We start from the raw sequence: 19121 nt of genomic DNA, 5'->3' as shown, positions 1-19121 counted from the left end.
CGAGCTCTGGTTCCCTTGCCTCCCCACATGAGCCTAGCGCTTGTGGCCTCCCGCTGGTGCCGCACGAGCCCGACGCCTGACGCTTGCCGCCTCACACAGCTGCCACCCACTGACACACGGCGCCGCCACACGAGCCCGTCGCCCACCGCCTCGCGCCGTCGTCACCCGTGTCCTCCCACTGCCACCGCCTCCCACTGCTGCCCGCTACCGCCACACGCTGGGGAAAGACTCTACTAGGAAAAGAAGGAAGGGGATAAGGTTAGATGAGGGGGTAGTTTTTTTCTTTTCACGTGTCCATTTCTTTTTTTTCGTTTTTTATTCTGATTTCTCACGGTTCCCTAACATTAGGGTCAGACGACTACTTCAAATTTGAAAACCGGGGTCAAATCTGGAGAGTGAAAAAAAAAGAGGTCAAATATACAGTTAGCTCTTAAAATAGGGTTAGTTATGCAATAGCCCCTATATTTTACCGGAGGGAGTACTATTTTACCTAAGCAAGTCCTTAAAACACACATATATCAAAATAGATAAATGAATAACAGGTCAAAAAATAGGTAAATGAATAAATCTTGTTTATTATTAGTATAATATATGCTATATTGGTTTTGTATTGGTCACAAATGTATTGTTGATTGATAGAACACGAATGATGTTGCTTATAAGGGAATTAACCATAAAGTTTGATAGTGATTGATACCCAGGTACCATGGTCACATTTAACCAACAGCACTATTGAGCACCATCTTAGTTTTTTTTATGAGGATTGTTGAAAATGAATCTAGTTCTTGACAAAAACTATGGATGGCATAGTGGCAAGGACTCATACGAACACAATCCATGGGCCTTAAGTTAGAGCATAAGGAGAAATCTCATTGCAAGGATATTACCTAACTGTCTAGGCAAATAACTCATCATGGGGAAATGATGTACCTCATGACAATACACATTCTGGGGATGCCATTCCTATTAATGCATGGATATTATGGTGTTGGCAAAAGGAGTGGCTATGGATAGATTGTTTAGGGAAATAACAAAGAATCCAGTTGAAAGTGTCAATGGAAATAAATATGTCACTTCTTGTTAATACTTTTCTCTGAGAAAACTTGGATACAGAACAAAGTCCATGGCATGAGCATGGGTTGGTCACATTGGATCCAATGAAAATGCAACTGAGGCTCAAGTGAAATCGCTAAAGAAAAGTCATAAACATTATTTGGATGTTTTGTCAAGATAATAATCTTATGATGTACAATGGTTTGTATGAGTAAATCTCAGATAGCAAACAAATGTCATACCAAATAAATACTCTGGTAAGAGTAAATTTTTGTTGTAGAGATAGAATATTATTGATGGATTTGCTTTGAGGGAGAGACATCATTGACGAAATTTATTCTCAAAAATAAAAATAAGCAATAAGTTTAAATACAACAATAATTGTGTCTTTGTTGAAGGTACGATGAAACCACCCTTAGACTAAACTATTACCTCGAGAAGGTTGTAATATTAGCCTCATACAGAAGGTTTGATCTCCCTTTATTGATACTCGATCAATCTATGATGTGCCCTTTCAAATTTAGATGATGGTTGGCATTGGTAGCAATGGCAATGGTTGACATTTGGAAACTTTGGTGACATTCATAATTTCTTGTTAGTGCTTGATCCACTCCATTCTCTTCTAGATCAAGCCGAGCGAGTACTCATGGGTACATTTGTTTTTACTGTTGCAGGTGCACCAAGCGCGCTCTTAGGAATAGCTGACCAAATGAGTGGATGGCATGAGTGAGTGCATGTGTTCCTACATTAGAATGATAGAGATCATGGGATGGACAATCATTAAATTTCCATGTGTTCTATATATAGCAGTAGCTAGAACAATGTAATGTGAGTCATAGTATTGAATCCAAAGATCCCGGATCCAAATCCCACGATGTAAAAAAAAACCACTTGATCATCCATCATATCTCTTGCCTCCTCTCCTACCTTTTCTCGCCCACCTTCACATTCCTGTCACCTATCCCTTCTCTCATCCCTGTTACCTCGGTGGCCTCATCCTATCCTCATTGGCAACCGCATGAAAAATCTTGTGCCTTCCTGTTCTTTTAGTTTTTCTCATAGGAAACTACAACAATACCAATGCCAATACCAATCATTTAGGAGTCATATCTATGTATAACTATCTCTAGATTTTACATAGATTTCCTTGTACCTTGTTATTCGATCATTGATACTTGTAGAATGGAAGGAGGAGGGTTCAGGATCCTCGAAGAGGAGTCAACGGTGCCGCAACAACGATACAATACAGTGGAGTCGCATGGTCGCGCTGTCATCCAAATGGCGCCCATGGAGTTTGGATCTTCCGTCGAATCCTCTACAGGCCCCAGGTGATGTCACATTGCACACTCATTTCACATATTTTGTGTGCCACATTTGTTTCTAGGTAGGAGACCTAAGGATCATCAGTATTCAATTAGCATTACTGATGATATGATTTTTTGTGGTTTTGCACTATCATTAATATTATTAGTCAAAAGTGAATTGATGTGGTGATAAAGTGTAGATCCTCCTGCTCTGTTGGTCATTGCATAGTTTATCAAGTATCCTTGTTGTTATGCTTGATAATTATGGTGGGCATATTCTACTTTATTAGGCTGTACTAGTTTGGGGAGAGCATTATGTTGATGACTCTGGACTTTCTCATTGTATCGGTGTTACAAAGTTTAGATTTACCTAAGTTACATATTGTGATTAAGACGGTATTACTAGGTCTAATTGCATGACTTGTTTAATTTTGTCATACTTTTGTGTTATGCATGAGTGCACTGCACTTTCATCTTGAAATGTAGTGTCGGTGCTAAATGGAAATTGTAGCATAGATATCCTAGAAGCATGAACTACTTTTAATTATTATAGAATGCTAAGCTTTCCCCAATCAATGCTTTTTGGTCACCTTGACAATGCAAACTAAACTAGTATACAAACCATATAGATTCGTTTATGCCATGGTACCTTGGTCATAGAATTACATTTTCAAGAGCGAGAGGTGAGGTTCATATATGCAAGTATGAATTGATGCCTTTATGGCTAATAAACATGTCCATGGCATTAGTTTTTTGGTGTTCATAGAAAATTAGACCAAATGACTTGGATATGAACTATTGTAGTATTGCATCCAAATCTTTGTTGTTCAACTGGTGTTCTAAATAAAAGTAGATTTTAAGGATAGAATTAAATAATTCATTGGTGTTAATTTTGCAAATACAAGGTCTTAAAATGTTTTTCAATCCATTTTATGAATATTGTAACTATACAAGAACTATTGATGCTACTACATGTTGTGCTTCTCACATTCAAACGAATCAATACAAGTAACAATTCAAGTCCTTTGAACTCTTAGCTTACTCTGGGGACCGGTTGACTGGTGTATAGTCAACAAATGTGAGTACATATGTTTCTATTGTTGCATGCACACTAAACACATTCAAAGAAGTAAATAATCAAGTGTATAGTTCATATGCACGTGTGCATGTGTTTCTGCATGAGCATGAGGATGTTAGAGGTAATGGGATGGACGATTATTAAACTTTCATGTATTATATATATAGAAGCAATTACAACAATGTAGTATGAGTCATAGTGTTGACTCAAAATATCTCGAATATGGTTGGTGCAAATAAAAATCATTTGATCATTCATTGGACCTTTTGTCTCATCTTTATTCGTATCTCACCTTTATTTCCCTGCCCACCACCTATCCCTCGTTTCATCCTCACCATTATGGCACCGCTCGAAGTAGACAGCCACATCCCCTTCTCGTTACCATATGCATGGCAAACCCTTGTGGAATAGAAGGAGGGGGTTTAGGATTTCTAATGAGAAGACCTCGGCGTAGTAACAATGGTATTGATTGGTGGAGTCACACGACCATGCCTTCATCCTCATGGAATCCATGGAGTTTGGATCTTCTACTGAATCCTCTATAGGGTCATATTGACACATGACGCACATCCATTTCGTGCACATTTTGAGTGATGGTTATTTATGGGGAGTCAACCTAGGGATCATCAAAATTTGTATCACTATTATCGATAACATGGACTTTCTTGGTTTTGCATTATCAGTAATATTATTAAACAAGGCAGGCAGAATTGATGAGGTAATGGGTCTAATAAGCTCCTCTTGCTCTATTATTGGCTATTTTAATAGTTTATCATGTATTCATATTGCTACAACAGATGATTATGGCAGATCTATTTTGCTATATTGGGCTATTGGGATTTAGGAAGAGCATTATGTGATGTTAGGATTAATGCCTTCTTCACTCTCATTCTACTTGTGTTATATTTACAAAAAAATGAGCATTATGATTCAGATGGCATTACAAGGTGCAATTGCATACCTTGTTTGCATTTTTAAGTTTTATAGGTGTGCATTGTAGTAGCAATTTAAATGTAGTATACACACTAAATGACAATTATAACATAAGTATCCCATGGATAATAAACTAATATTAAAAACACTAGCTTTTTCCGTAAAAGCGCAATAGTGCTTTTATTATGCCATGGTAAAAGGAAAAAAAAGAAGATCCATCTATACATGGCTAAATTGATCCGTTCATAGCTAATAAGCATGTCCATTACATTAGTTTATCATTCGTCAAAGAATTAGACCAACTGACATCAATATTGATCCAAATCCTTGTTCACCTAGAGTTTTGAATGAACAAAAACAATATTTTATAAGAGAGAACTAAGGAATTTATTGGTGCTAATTTTGCATGCACAACGTCTCACAATGTTTTTTAGCTCATCTAAAAAAGTTTACAATAATAAATTGATCATTGTTAATTATATTCCTACAGTGCTCTCAAACCAATTAATACAAACAAAAAGCTAGAAGTATTTCAATTGTTTTGTACACGCTCTCAAACCAATTAATACAAACAAAAAACTAGAAGTATTTCATTGGTTTGTACACATCAAATGTCATCATAGAAGTGTTTGGCCAAGTGCATGATCGACAACTATGAGTGCATGTATTTTTGTTGTTGCATGCACAGTGAGCATGCTCTTGGGTCTGGCTAACCATATTTGAGGTCGAGATATACTTATGTAACAAAATATTAGAGATCATTAAACTTTCATATATTATATAGACGATAGAACAATGTAATGGGACTCATAGACTTGATTCCAAAGAGAAAGCCCTAGAAAACTGTCCAAACTTGTGTTCTTACACGCTATGTTCCTCTTTTTCTATTTTTGCTTTGTTATCATAATTCACCACATCGAGTAAGAAATTGGGTGCTAATTGAGTAAGTTGATTTGTAGTGTCCTAATTTTTTTTGTGCCAATACTTATTCAATTGTTTTTCTATTTTAGAATAGTTGGTATAGCTACCGCTCAAAGTTATGAGTAGTATAATTCATTTAGGTTAATTTGTTGGAGCAATACACATACCTATAGTGTCACATTGATCAAATATGTGCTCTTATAACCTTGTGTTTTGTAATTAGAGAAGCTTTCGATGTTGTAGTCCTTGTTTCTTTATTCAAACAATTTCCAAAACATAATAGAATTGCATCTTTAACGATGTTCTTAAGATTTAAACACTTCACCCATCATGCACGGAATGTCTTTTTAGGTCTATCAGTTGAGCTATTATAGTTTTGGTTAGAATATGAATTTAATTAGTAGACTCTGCATTGTTTAGTGGTTAGTTGTAAGTTGTTATATATGTTTTTAGTCTAATTTCTAATATTTGATCTCAACATATGAATTTTTTTTGGATGGACTCAGCACATTACCTTTATGAACAAAGGGAGGTTAGAATAGAATTTAATTAGTAGGCTCTGCATTGTTTAGTGGTCAATTGTAAGTTGTTAGATCTTCTTGTAGTCTAATTCCTAATATTTGATCTCAGCATATGAATTTCTCTTCTAGATAGACTTAGCATGTGAAATTACCTATATGAACAAAGGGATGAATGATTCACACATGAATTCTTATGTTGCTTCTTAAAATGTCTTACTAAGATAATTATTTCACTATGTAATCCTATACTAATTTGTCAATTTGAATAGGTCAAAATCTATCTATAAAAGAATTAATGAACTGATACAAACCATTGAACTGCCCTTTAAACTACACTGTTTTTCACCATTGAAACGTAACAGTCATAGTCATTACATTCTTATTACCAAGATTATATGGTTATTAATTATATGAAATGATTTATTTAGTGATAGGATATATGCAAAATTTGATTTATTCGGTTATCTATAAATTAGGTATATCAAGTCCAAGTTGGGAACTAAACTACACACTGATGCAAGAATGTCTATGGCTTCTTCAATTGGGCATAGCTCTAATAGATCTCAAAGCGATTCAAAGCTTGAGCTATTTGGTTTTGACTCTCTGGTTACAATATTAGGGCTTAAGAGGTACGATCACATGTTTCTAAATTTGCTTACTCATATTTATGTTTATCATATATTGAGCATATGTATCAAGGAATAATCATTTTAATGTACACTATGAAAATAGTTCAAACCATCTCATACATTTTATTAAGTCTAAACAGCATGGTAGGTGAACAAGGTCAAACATCTGCTAGTCCTATGGATGGAGAAAATGCAGGGATTGCCATTGGACACCACAAGGTTATTTCCCTTCACATGATTTTTCCATTCTACTAGTTGAAGTTTAGTTTACCGTTCTGCATTGCTATGAGGCTATACTTTGATTCAATTTTTGGCTTTGTTTTTTAGGAAGGTCATTACCATCATTTTGTGAAAAAATATTAGAAAACAAAAATACATATAACATACGTAATATCTTTAGTTAAGAAGAATAATAGTTAATCAAATTCAAGTGAAACATGAAAAAACCTATGACGTCGGAGCTTACAGCCACCAAGACCGAAGGAGCCACACTTTCTGGATATACCTTGATTATATTGTTTCCATTATTGTACAGGAAACTGAACCTAAACTTGGTACCATGATGGGTGTTTTTGTGCCATGCTTGCAGAACATCTTGGGAATAATCTATTACATTCGGTTTACCTGGTAACTTTGTATCTATCTTTTCTACTTCTGCATTCAGTGCAAGGTGTCTCCATTTAGTTGCAATTCTGTCTTTCGAATTACTAGCTAATTTATGACATACATATATGACATGTCGGGTAATTTTACATTTCTTTATAATCAAGTATCTTATAATGCAAATGTGACTTCCTAAGTGATGCCTTCATGATATCGTGTTACATTTGCTCTCTTTATTTACTACTATATAACCAAGTTGTTGCCAATTTATTCTTATATTAAATATTTGACATTGTAAAATTTGACTCTCTCTTCAAATTACACCATGCCTAATTTGACCAAATATATTTATACCATTAGCAACCAACCTTTTCTATTCTGATTTCTACAGGATTGTTGGTATGGGAGGCATATGGCAGTCACTTGTTTTAGTCATATTTTGTGGTTCATGTACATTTTTAACAACGATATCATTAAGTGCAATCGCGACAAATGGCGCGATGAAGGTATGTTGGAATAGTTGGTTTATATAATTATATTTTTGGGGAAAATTATAGGCCATTTGAGACCAAATGCTAAATACTCAACATAGCCTATGGCTTGAACATTAATTAGTCTTTTCGCCTATCTCCACCATTAATTATCCAACTCATATGTATTTTTTGCTACTCAGGGTGGTGGTCCTTACTATCTCATTGGTAGGGCACTTGGTCCAGAAGTTGGAGTTAGTATTGGATTGTGTTTCTTCCTTGGAAATGCTGTTGCTGGAGCCATGTAAGTGTTTGTCCAAACATTCCAACTACTTGATGGTGTCCTTCCGAAGAGTCCTTTTTGTTTATGTCTGCTTTTGGTCAAAGATATGTTAGTGTTGTATTCCATCATGCATATATTTTTTGTATGGTTGGACTAGCATGAGGATTCTCTTTCTCACTATTTAATTATTATAGTATTTAACGAAAGGTATCTTCATAAAATTGAAGCTCTCAGATAGTGCCTTTATTTTCTTATTTGATATTAGGCAATATTTAGGTTTGGTGCAAAACATGCATATATATATGCATATATATATATATATATATATATAGACACACACACATTCTTTAGAGAAATTAACATTCAAAGGGAAACACTATATATTGCACCATCGGTAGTATGTATAAGAGAAAAGAGAAACAAACAACTAAAAACCAATGAATATTACAGTATGTGACAAAATAGGAGTTGTTTATTGTGCTTGGTGAGATTTTACGCTATATATCTTTCATTTAATCTTTGATTTTTTTTGAGTGATGTACACGTACAGTTTACACTTCGCTATTTCACACTCCTTGTTCATAAGATGCATTTTCTGGTGTTCTCTTATCAATATGAACCATTATTTCTAGGTACGTGTTGGGAGCTGTAGAAACTTTTTTGGATGCCGTTCCTTCTGCGGGGTTTTTTCAAGGTACTCTATTTGAGAATTCTATTCATGCACATGTTGTTAGTATGTTTTAGAATGCCATAATTAATAAATCAATAAATTTGGACATTTCTTCATGAATAGAATATATCCTTTTAAAAATTATCGCTGTAAGACATGAAAGCAATAAAAAATAAGTTAGCACAATATATGTATACAAGCACATGAAGCCATTACTATATAGTATCATTATGCAGAATATAATGAATTGGAACAACAATATAGTACAAATTAAATAAGGTTTTGTTTTGATACTTTACATGTCTACAAAATACCATTTCTCTCCTAAATTATTAAGTTTTCATATTTGTTACTAAAACTTACACACATGCATTACAAGGTTTTACAATTATATTTCTTTTCTAATGTTACCTTGTTTTTTTAGTAAACTAGGTCACTATCAGGGAAGTAAATTTAAATCAGAGGCGGTGAGTGATCTATCAATTCTTTAATAAAGTCAATTACCAATTAAATATATAGGTACCATAATATTGACTTATTTCTAAAAATCATAGTACAACGAGTGTCCAAAATATATTTATTTCATGTTGTGGAAGTTGTTTTTATGTAAAATTTAGATGGAAAAGTGCATATATTCTACTTAATTTTACACCAAAATCTATTTAGTATCCTAAACTTTAAAACCAAGTCATCTAACCACTAGATATAGCCCCCCTAAAGTCGCTCTGCAAATGTTAATACTTTTATGAAGGTTTTAGCTAACGAAGACGGCATACTTTTACTTTGTCAATAATTAGTTCTTGACTCATACTATATTTTGATATTGGCACAAGAGAAAAATGTGATAAAACGAGTGAATTTAGTCATGATTTTACCTTGTATGTCTATTGTGTTTGTCGTGCACCCTTATAATTATAGCCAAAGTTATCCAACACATATGTAAAGTTGGCAAAACTATTGCACAACCACTTTAGGGGTTACTGTAAATTATGTGGCTTAGACGATGGTTTTGAAGTTTAGGGTCCTCTATATAATTTCATAAAATGCTTTTGTGTGTCTAGGGTGGGGGTATGGCTTTTTTCCAATTTATAATGAAATGTAAGGTTATGTAAATGTGTAACTAGGAGACGATTTCATGCAACTGTGAGAAGTAAATTGTTATAATTTTCGTATGCAACTTGTTCATTTGAATGCTAAATTCATATTTTTTATCTCTTTTGTGATGTAGATATATGTTTTCCATTTACTAAATTTTATTGTTTATTCATTTTTATTTGAATTAACTTGTAACGATTTTAAACAGCAGAAAGTGTAACAGTGGTGAGCAATGTGTTAGTAAATGGTACCACAAACAGAAGTGCAACCACTATCTCAACACCCAGCTTGCATGACCTCCAGCTCTATGGCATCATCATCACCATACTGCTTTGTTTTGTTGTCTTTGGTGGTGTAAAGATTATCAATAAAGTTGCACCTGCTTTTTTAGTACCAGTCCTTCTCTCAATCATGTGCATTTTCATTGGTATCTTCATTGCACCAAGGCCACATGCTTCAAGTAAGTACCATTTTGCCAATTAGTGTTAATTTTTTTCTTCCGTCATATTTCTAATGATGTTTTTCTCCTACATAGAGTGGATAACTGGTTTGAGTATAACCACAATGAAAGACAACTGGAGTTCAAACTACCAATGCACAAACAACGCTGGAGTTCCTGATCCAAATGGGCATATATATTGGGATTTTAAGTTTGTCCTCCTTTTTTAATTGATGCTTTTATTTAAAATGTTATAGCTGATCACAACTTTTCTTTTTCTATTCAATAGATTCAATATGCACTCTCTAACTATTTTTAGTTTATTCTTTCAGTGCTTTATTGGGTCTCTATTTCCCAGCAGTTACAGGAATCATGGCTGGTTCAAACCGATCTGCCTCATTAAAAGACACACAATATTCAATACCAGTTGGAACGTTACATGCTACCATTTCAACTACGGTGATGTATGTATTGTCTGTGTTTTTGTTCGGAGCCTTGTCTACAAGAGAGGGGCTTCTAACTGATAGGTTTGAACTTTATTTACAACATATCATCAAACTTCATGCATTAGTACAATATTTTGGTAAAGTATTGCATTGTTTGCATATGTAAACCTATACTTTTTGTTGATATAATATGACTACATGTATATAAGTTTCTTTTTTACCCTTAGACTTCTAGAAAAACTCTTGAGATCCATTAAAACACATGGAATACACATGCATATTTTAATGAGTGCTAAAACAATATTTCCTAGTGACTAATGCGTGTCGTTTTTAACTTTGTGACACCATGGAGCATTACCGTCCTTGTAGTTTTAGTTATTCATTTTATACCTTCTGCATTAGTTAAGAATAGCTAAAATTTTTTATTACGAGTGAAGGTCATATTTATGAAGATCAATATTCCACATTTTTTGGTAAATATTGTTCACTCCATGTCCAGCATTATGGAGATCTCCCCATCCAAGGTTGTTGAAATAGCATTGTCAACGAACTTTTAGCAATTATTAGAAGTGTCGACATGGTTTAGCGTGCTTCCTTATTTATTTTTTATTATATGTCTATAGGTTCCTATTGTCACAATGGTAATTAATATTTTTCATTTCTTTGAATATGAAATGTTACAAAAGAAAGTGGTAGATGATTTTTATATTGACTTTCAAACAATGAAGAACATATATATATATATATATAACTTATGAACATACTAAGTAATAATCATGTTTTTGTGCATGAGTGCCACAAATCTAAAATATAAGTTCAAATTTCTATTAGTTGATAAAATAAACAACATTTTTCTCTTTGCAGGCTTCTTTGTGCTACAGTTGCTTGGCCCTCTCCAATAGTAATTTATGCCGGTATTATTTTGTCTACTTTAGGTGCGGCCCTACAAAGTCTAACAGGGGCTCCAAGATTACTTGCAGCAATAGCAAATGATGACATCCTACCTGTGCTTAATTATTTTAAGGCTTCTGAAGGGTCTGAGCCTCATGTGGCAACTCTATTTACAAGTTTCATATGTGTGGCATGTGTCATCATTGGAAATTTAGATCTAATTACACCCACTATCACCATGTTTTTTCTTCTATGTTATGCTGGTGTGAACTTGTCATGCTTTCTGCTTGACCTCCTTGATGCTCCTAGCTGGCGTCCTAGATGGAAGTTGCACCACTGGAGCCTTTCTCTCATTGGAGCATTAATTTGTATTGGTACAATTTCTCGTCCCTTAACTTTACATTTGATAGCTTAGCACTATTGATGAATAATAACTAAATAACTTGCAATATATTTATCTACAAGTACATTGTTCTGTTGTAATAAAAGAAATGTCAGAGTTCATATAATATGGCTTAATTTTTTTGACTGGAAATACTACCAGGACTTTGCCTAGCAGTGTATTTTCATTTATTAAATATATACAAAATTACATCGGGGAACATCTTAGTTTAACTGAATGAATATTTAGGAAGAAATTATGAAGAAATAATTCAAAGTGTCTAAATAAATGTCTATAAATCTAAAATATGTGATTATGTGATAATGGAATCATTTAATATTTTTATGGACAAGGATTCTAGGATAGTGTGTTAGGGTCTGATGTGGTCTCCAAGGTGATGTGCAGCAATAACAAATGATGGAATATTTTCTAGTCTTAATCGTTTCTTTTTTCTTTGTGTGATGCTTTTGTTACAAATGTTGGAAGGAGATGAACATGTTCATACTTTATCTTGAATTACATGAAGCTCTTCCTCGTAATTATGAAAAATAAAATGTTAAAGTTGGGATGGTAGGCATCAATTGAAATTGTTGCACTATGTCTCTTTTGCAACCTAGTTTTTTTATTATCATGAGTAAATAGCATGCACTCTTAATGGTGTAGCATATTGACATATGACTTTTTCCCTTAATTTCCAGTCATCATGTTTATGATATCTTGGACTTTTACTTTGGTCTCTCTTGCCCTTGCAAGCCTCATATACTACTATGTTAGCTTAAAAGGAAAGGCTGGGGACTGGGGAGATGGATTTAAGAGTGCATACTTTCAACTAGCATTGAGAAGTATTCGATCAATGGGAGGTATGTTTTTTTGTGTGGAATTTAAACAAGCTTTTCTAGAATTTTTTGACACAGTGTGATAACTTTTAGATTTTTTTTTCAGCAAATCAAGTTCATCCGAAGAATTGGTACCCTATTCCTCTCATATTTTGTCGCCCTTGGGGTAAACTTCCAGATACTATCTCATGCCATCCAAAACTCGCGGATTTTGCCAATTGCATGAAGAAAAAGGGTCGTGGTATGTCAATATTTGTCTCCATTATTGAAGGTGACTATCATGAATCTGCAGAGGATGCAAAGACAGCATGTCGTCAATTGAGTGCTTATATTGACTATAAGCGTTGCGAGGGCGTTGCAGAGATTATTGTAGCACCCTCAACATCTAATGGTTTTCGTAGCATTGTTCAGACCATGGGCTTAGGGAATTTGAAACCAAACATTGTTGTGATGCGATACCCAGAAATCTGGCGTCGTGAGAATCTAACACAGATTCCATCAACATTTGTGAGCATCATAAATGATTGTATTATTGCTAACAAGGCTGTTGTCATTGTGAAAGGACTAGATGAATGGCCTAATGAGTATCAGAGACAATATGGGTCAATTGACCTGTATTGGATTGTGAGGGATGGGGGATTGATGCTTCTACTGTCTCAACTCCTACTCACCAAAGAAAGCTTTGAGAGTTGTAAGATTCAAGTGTTCTGCATAGCCGAAGAAGATACTGAGGCTGATGAGTTAAAAGTTGACGTGAAAAAATTCTTGTATGATCTAAGGATGCAGGCTGATGTTATTGTTGTGACTATGAAGTCATGGGAAGCACATACAAGCCACAATAATGTATCAAAGAAGGATGACCATGAAGTGTATAAAATTGCGCAAAGTAGAACTAGAACATACATCTCCAAGTTGAAAGAAGCTGCCAAACGTGAAGGCCAACCCCTAATGGAGGGTGGAAAGCAAGTTGTGGTTGATGAACAAAAGGTTGATAAGTTTCTCTACACGATGTTAAAACTGAATGCTACTATCCTTAGGTACTCCAGGATGGCAATTGTGGTGCTTGTGAGCCTCCCACCGCCACCATTGAACCACCTAGCCTATTGCTACATGGAATACATGGATATGCTTGTAGAGAACATTCCACGGATCCTAATAGTCAGGGGATACAGAAAAGATGTTGTCACACTTTTCACATGATTTGGTAGACATTGGAGGTTCTAGCTAGCACCTTCTTGTGGCTATAACATTCAAGTGTCATTGCTAAGAAGATTATCTTGGTTCTAATACATATTTCAAAAGTTTGGGATCATGGTTCAACTTGAAGGTTAAGATTGACTAATTGATACATGGCACATAACAATAGATTCATTCTTTTGGAATAGAAGCTTAAAGGCAGTGTTAACATGCCTATATAAATTTTGCACTTACTTTTTTTTTTTGACACAGTTATATTACAAAGTTGATAGCAATCTATTTTCTTATTTCTGTTTGTTTTGCCTTCTATAAGATCTACCCTATAGTATACCAAGTGATTTTCATCATCCTTCATTCACCATTCTTCAAATTTTATGCCCAAAAACATCTATGTAGAAAGTAATGTCCAAGATAATCTACCCTCTCACATGACAGATCGCATCTTCAAATTGACTTATCTCCTAAAATCCATTAATCATCTGTTGTGTGTGTCTGCATGATAGGCAATCGGATCACCCCAAAGGAGTCGCGAGTGACTTAGTCACCAATACCCAACGTAGCTCTGATCTGACCGACTTAACCAACATAGCTCTGGTCTTCTCCATGCTTGAAAAAGGGGAAATTTGGAAAAAGCTAGCTCCCGAAGGATGGTGGAGATCAAGGTGGTCTATGGCGATGACGTGGTGAATCAAGAGGAAGGACAATGGAAGATGCGGATGAACGGCGGGAGTCGCGCCTAGAGCAACAGGGTAGTTGCTTGTTGGGTTCCAACTTCCAACCCCATCCCCCCGTCACATTAGAGCAATAGAGGAAGAGGCCTCTTCTTTGAGCCATCCATCCTACACCACCTCTGGTGCTGGAAGAAGGGTAGGACAAGAAAGGGGTGGAGATAGGGAAATATATACATGGTGCTAGAAAGATAAGTAAAATAATATAGTCATTTGCATACCTGTATGACCATATTAATACAAAATACTAAGAAAATACCATTTAATAGATAATGCAAAAACTAAGAAGGTTTTAGGTTAGAATTTTAAAGTTAGAGAAGACGTCTTGTTAATTTTAAATGACTAATTGAATCCTTCGGGTCCAGAGAAATACACGGACTAAGAACCTGTGTAGGTTGTTCACTAATCTATAATTTAAGCAGTACACTACAACTGTAAAAATGTCATATATATTTTTGAAAATGAAAAATAAATTATTAAATAAAGAAAATATGCATGTTGATTATTAAATACAACCTCCACCACTGGGACAAGACGGCCCTATTGACCTACAACTAAAGCAGCGTGCGTTGACTGATGGTAGATTGGTAGTAGAGCGAATGGACTCTCGCGGTCGGCTGATGTACTCAGGCGGTCAGGCTCTCTCACAGTCCCAATACTCTCCAAAGTCTAATTTTCTCTTCCATGTGACTTTTCTTTCGGTTCATCCAGATGGTCACACAACAGTGGTTCAAGTGGAGTGCCATCCATTCCACTGTCATGCATGGTCCTGCTCAACTTGAACGGTTCAAGTAGAGCACCATGAAAGAAGCAAGATCCATATTAAGCCCCTGACTTCTTTGTTGCCTTGTCATTTGTTGATGAAACGGTTGTGATTTTTTGTTGATGTATTTGCAGGCCCAAACTGAGAGAGTGATCTGAAGCAAAGTGACAGCAAGCAGATATCCAAGGAGCACCATTCAGATAAAGGACAAAATCTTAATGGCAATTCTCTTCAAATTGAGCTGCTACTACAGTGCTCGGGTTTTGGTTTCTTCGCTTTTGTGTTGCAGTATCTGGATGTTGTGTGGTAGTGTGTTGCTGACTCTAATCAGAGATGCTGATCAGATGGAATGTGAACGAGCAATTAATTAGTCTGTAATTATGAAGAGTCAACTTGAAAAATAGTCCTTTGTATAAAGAGTTTTTTCTACTAATATGGCTTGAGATAGAGTTCATAATGGGCTCTACCATTGAACATGCCTTTATAGCCGGCTTGCTGGCTATCAAATGTGGATAGAGAGAGTATTAATTATGTTAATTCATGCTCTCACTATCCCCACCCTCCCCCCAAAAAAAAGAAAACAAAGTATATGCGTTGTGTTCTTTTCTTACATGAAGGATGAAATGTGAAAGATTATCTTATTGGGGATAGCTATTGAATGGTATAAACGGTGAAATTAGCTACTATGAAGTTGGAAATCTATTATTCAAAAAGTAGGATGATGAACTCATATATAGTTCGAAAAGTGTGTGCAATATTGGTCTTACTTTTTGACTGTTCAATATTAAATGTATAAGATTTAGAGGTAAGATCAACGTTTTTCCTTTCTTTTACAACTGAATTTTATATCTTTCCTGTTCAGAGAGATCGCGCCCTCATCTTTTAGAATTTTTCATTACAGTTTATTTTATAGCCTTTGCTTATTAGATAGTTAAAATCACATGTATATTATCCACATATTAATTTTTAATTATTAGTAAGTTATTTCACTTATGTTTATTCCAACAGATCGAGTGCCATTTCTGTCGTGTAGTATTTATCTCAGTAACCAGAAGTTCAGTTGCAGGGTGCTGAAACTTAATTAGACAGTATTGATTTTTCCAGTTTCGATTGTTCTTTTCCAATATTAATAGGTTTGCTCGAGACTTTGATAAAAAAAAAGGTTTGCTCGAGACGATTGAATTTGAAGGTTAGAAGTAGAAATGCATACTCATAGTTTTGTTGTTTATAAACTTAAGTGAATTAACAACGGTTAAAAAATAATTTGTGAATGAAACTTTTATACGTGTGTTTTTAGTGATAAAAAGCAAATGCTATAAAATAATCTACGATGAAAAGTCATCAAAATCAACTCTAATTTTTTTAAAAAAATAAAATTCAGCTTATAAGAATAAGGAAACGATGACGGTGATGATCATTACGCTGGTACATGTGTGCATAACAAGCCTAAACCAAAATGACGGATTATTTATCAACACGAATTGCCTAACCAATACTATGCTAACTGTTAGTGCCTGCTGGTGCAATTTTCTCCATTTCGTCAAGCTATGAAATGCATGCTTCTATTGTACGATGATTTTAAATTTTATTTCAAAAATGTATGACCATGCCAATAGTAATATATATACACTGATCAATTATTGTTTGTTTGAAAGGTTTAGCAAGTTTCTGAGGTTTGACATGTACAAATGAAATGTACCATGTTACTGTGAAATTTGCTGCAATGACTATTTTGAGGTATCTATATGCAGTCTGCCTAGGTGCACTGCTCGGGTGATGACTGATGAGGGGTCGGAGCGGGAGCCTCGGTATATGCAAGTATTCAATTAATTTAGCATATATGTAATGTGCGATTAATTACTAGATGAAATTTACTAAGTACTTCCTTTAATCAATTTTTTTAAGACTTCGTGGTATGAGTCATATTTCATATTAGGTCCTAATATTTCGTTGTATCATGTGATAGTTACAATGCATTAGGTGATACTTATCAGATATTATATCCGTCCCTAAATGGGACACCGTTGACTTTTTTATAAATATTTGACTATTCGTCTTATTCAATTTTTTTTTAAATATGTAAATCTATATATATACATAAAAGTGTATTTAACAATAAATGAAATGATATAAAAATAATTAATAATTATGTAATTTTTTTGAATAAGACAAATAGTCAAACGTGTATAAAAAAGTCAACGGCATTAAACATTTAGGGAAGGAGAGAGTACCAAGTGATAAATATTACTCTCTCTATTTCATAATATAAGATGTTTGATTTTTTTTGCAACGTTTGACCATTCGCCTTATTTAAAAATTTAGTACAAATATAAAAAATAATAAGTCGTGTTTAAAGTTCTTTTAATAATAAAGCAAGTCACAAGCAAAATAAATAATATTTCTATAATTTTTTAAATAAGATAAATGGTCAAACATTAGAAGAAAAAAAATCAAACATCTCCTTATAAAATGAAGTGAGTATGTATCAGCTAAAATTTGCAAGGTGCTAGAGCGATATCTGTCAAAATCAACCGATGCTTGTCGGTACCTACAGCAAGAAAGAAAGCAATAAGGATATGCATCTTGCTGCCAGTGAGGAGGACAAAAAAACTAAGAGAGAAGGGGAAGGTGAAACGTGTACCTCTGTCCCAAAGAAAACCACCAGATCTGCCCAGGTTGAAGAAGCTAGCAGTGACAAAAATCCAAACCAATATTTGTCGTCAAGAGCACTTAGCGACATCACGCACGGACTCATCCATGCGCTCCTGTGGATCAAAGAGAGATCCAAAAGAGAACGGCAGAATGAATGGATAAGGTAGAATTAGAAAGGATCGGTGGTTCGATATTTACCATGAGCCTGTACCGTCCGCCAATATATGGAATGGGAGTCCGTCAATTAGCATCTGTCTTGATGCATATATGTAACGTGAGATTAATTGCTGGAGGAAATTTACTACTCCGTTTCATAATATAAGATGTTTGACTTTATATTTGATCATTTGTCTTATTCAAAAGATTATAAAAAAAATATTTATTTTACTTGTGACTTATTTTATTATAAAAAAACTTTAAGCACGACTTATCAATTTTTGTATTTGTACTAAATTTTTGAATAAGACAAATACTTAAACGTTACAACCAAAAAATTCAATCATCTTACGTTATAAAACAGAGATAGTACGTACTAAGTACTTCCTATGATCGAATTTTTTCAGTCTTTGAGATGCGACTCTAATTTCATATTACAGTACATTTAATAAGTACTTCCTATAATAAATGTATGGGAATATGAAATTATTTTTACTATAATAATGTATACATTTTGTTGGTTATTTTGATTTTTGAGAAATGTGAAAACCTATTTTGAGAATATATTATTTTCCTTAGGTTGTTTGATCTACCTTACTAGGTATTGATGTAGCGTTAGTACAGCATGTGATTAGTATAATGAAATGCACTCTTTTCTTCCTTTCTTTCTATTAAAGGAGGAAAATACATATGATGCTGAGTTTTATTTGGAATGTAAAACAGGGGTTGAGGTACCAAATACTAAACCACTATACCTTCTTTGCCCGGGAAGACCCACTAATCCACTGTAGCTTTTTAGATTGCTACACACGGTTGGTCCCTTGTTTGCGACATGATTGGGTCTTCAAAAGTCAAAACTAAGCAAATTGCTTGAATTAATTGGTACACCAGCTTCATTTTCTTCAATGTTCTTTAATCGCTGGGAAGTCCAAATATATAATTCAGACAAACCACCTTTGGAAACTCACGTATAGGAGTAGCTAACATTTAACGGAGAGATTGTTTGGCTTTTTCAATAAAAAAGTCAAACGACATGTTTATAAACGAAAATAATTTATGAATAAAAAATTT

General features: G+C 34.4%; 1 protein-coding gene across 3 annotated transcripts; it reads left to right on the top strand.

The window, feature by feature from the left end:
- The first annotated feature begins 1899 nt into the window (after positions 1-1899).
- Positions 1900-14099, top strand: LOC102719345 (cation-chloride cotransporter 2). 3 transcript variants are annotated; one of them, XM_015832858.2, is made up of 13 exons: positions 1900-2381; positions 6287-6439; positions 6580-6658; positions 6975-7066; positions 7434-7548; positions 7716-7816; positions 8428-8489; positions 9772-10020; positions 10096-10210; positions 10332-10526; positions 11310-11710; positions 12417-12578; positions 12661-14099. In XM_015832858.2, the coding sequence occupies exons 1-13, from the start codon at positions 2236-2238 to the stop codon at positions 13752-13754; spliced, it is 2964 nt and encodes a 987-aa protein (XP_015688344.1). In that variant the 5' UTR covers positions 1900-2235; the 3' UTR covers positions 13755-14099. The 3 variants fall into 3 exon arrangements, with proteins under 3 accessions (XP_015688344.1, XP_015688343.1, XP_015688345.1); XM_015832857.2 differs by having other exon boundaries at positions 1901-2381; positions 9769-10020; XM_015832859.2 differs by lacking the exon at positions 1900-2381 and having other exon boundaries at positions 6419-6439; positions 6588-6658; positions 9769-10020; positions 12661-14098.
- Positions 14100-19121: the final 5022 nt, after the last annotated feature.

The sequence above is a fragment of the Oryza brachyantha genome, chromosome 1, assembly GCF_000231095.2.
Source record: "Oryza brachyantha chromosome 1, ObraRS2, whole genome shotgun sequence".
In the NCBI taxonomy this organism is placed as follows: domain Eukaryota; kingdom Viridiplantae; phylum Streptophyta; class Magnoliopsida; order Poales; family Poaceae; genus Oryza; species Oryza brachyantha.
This window is presented reverse-complemented; position numbering and strand designations above follow the sequence as displayed.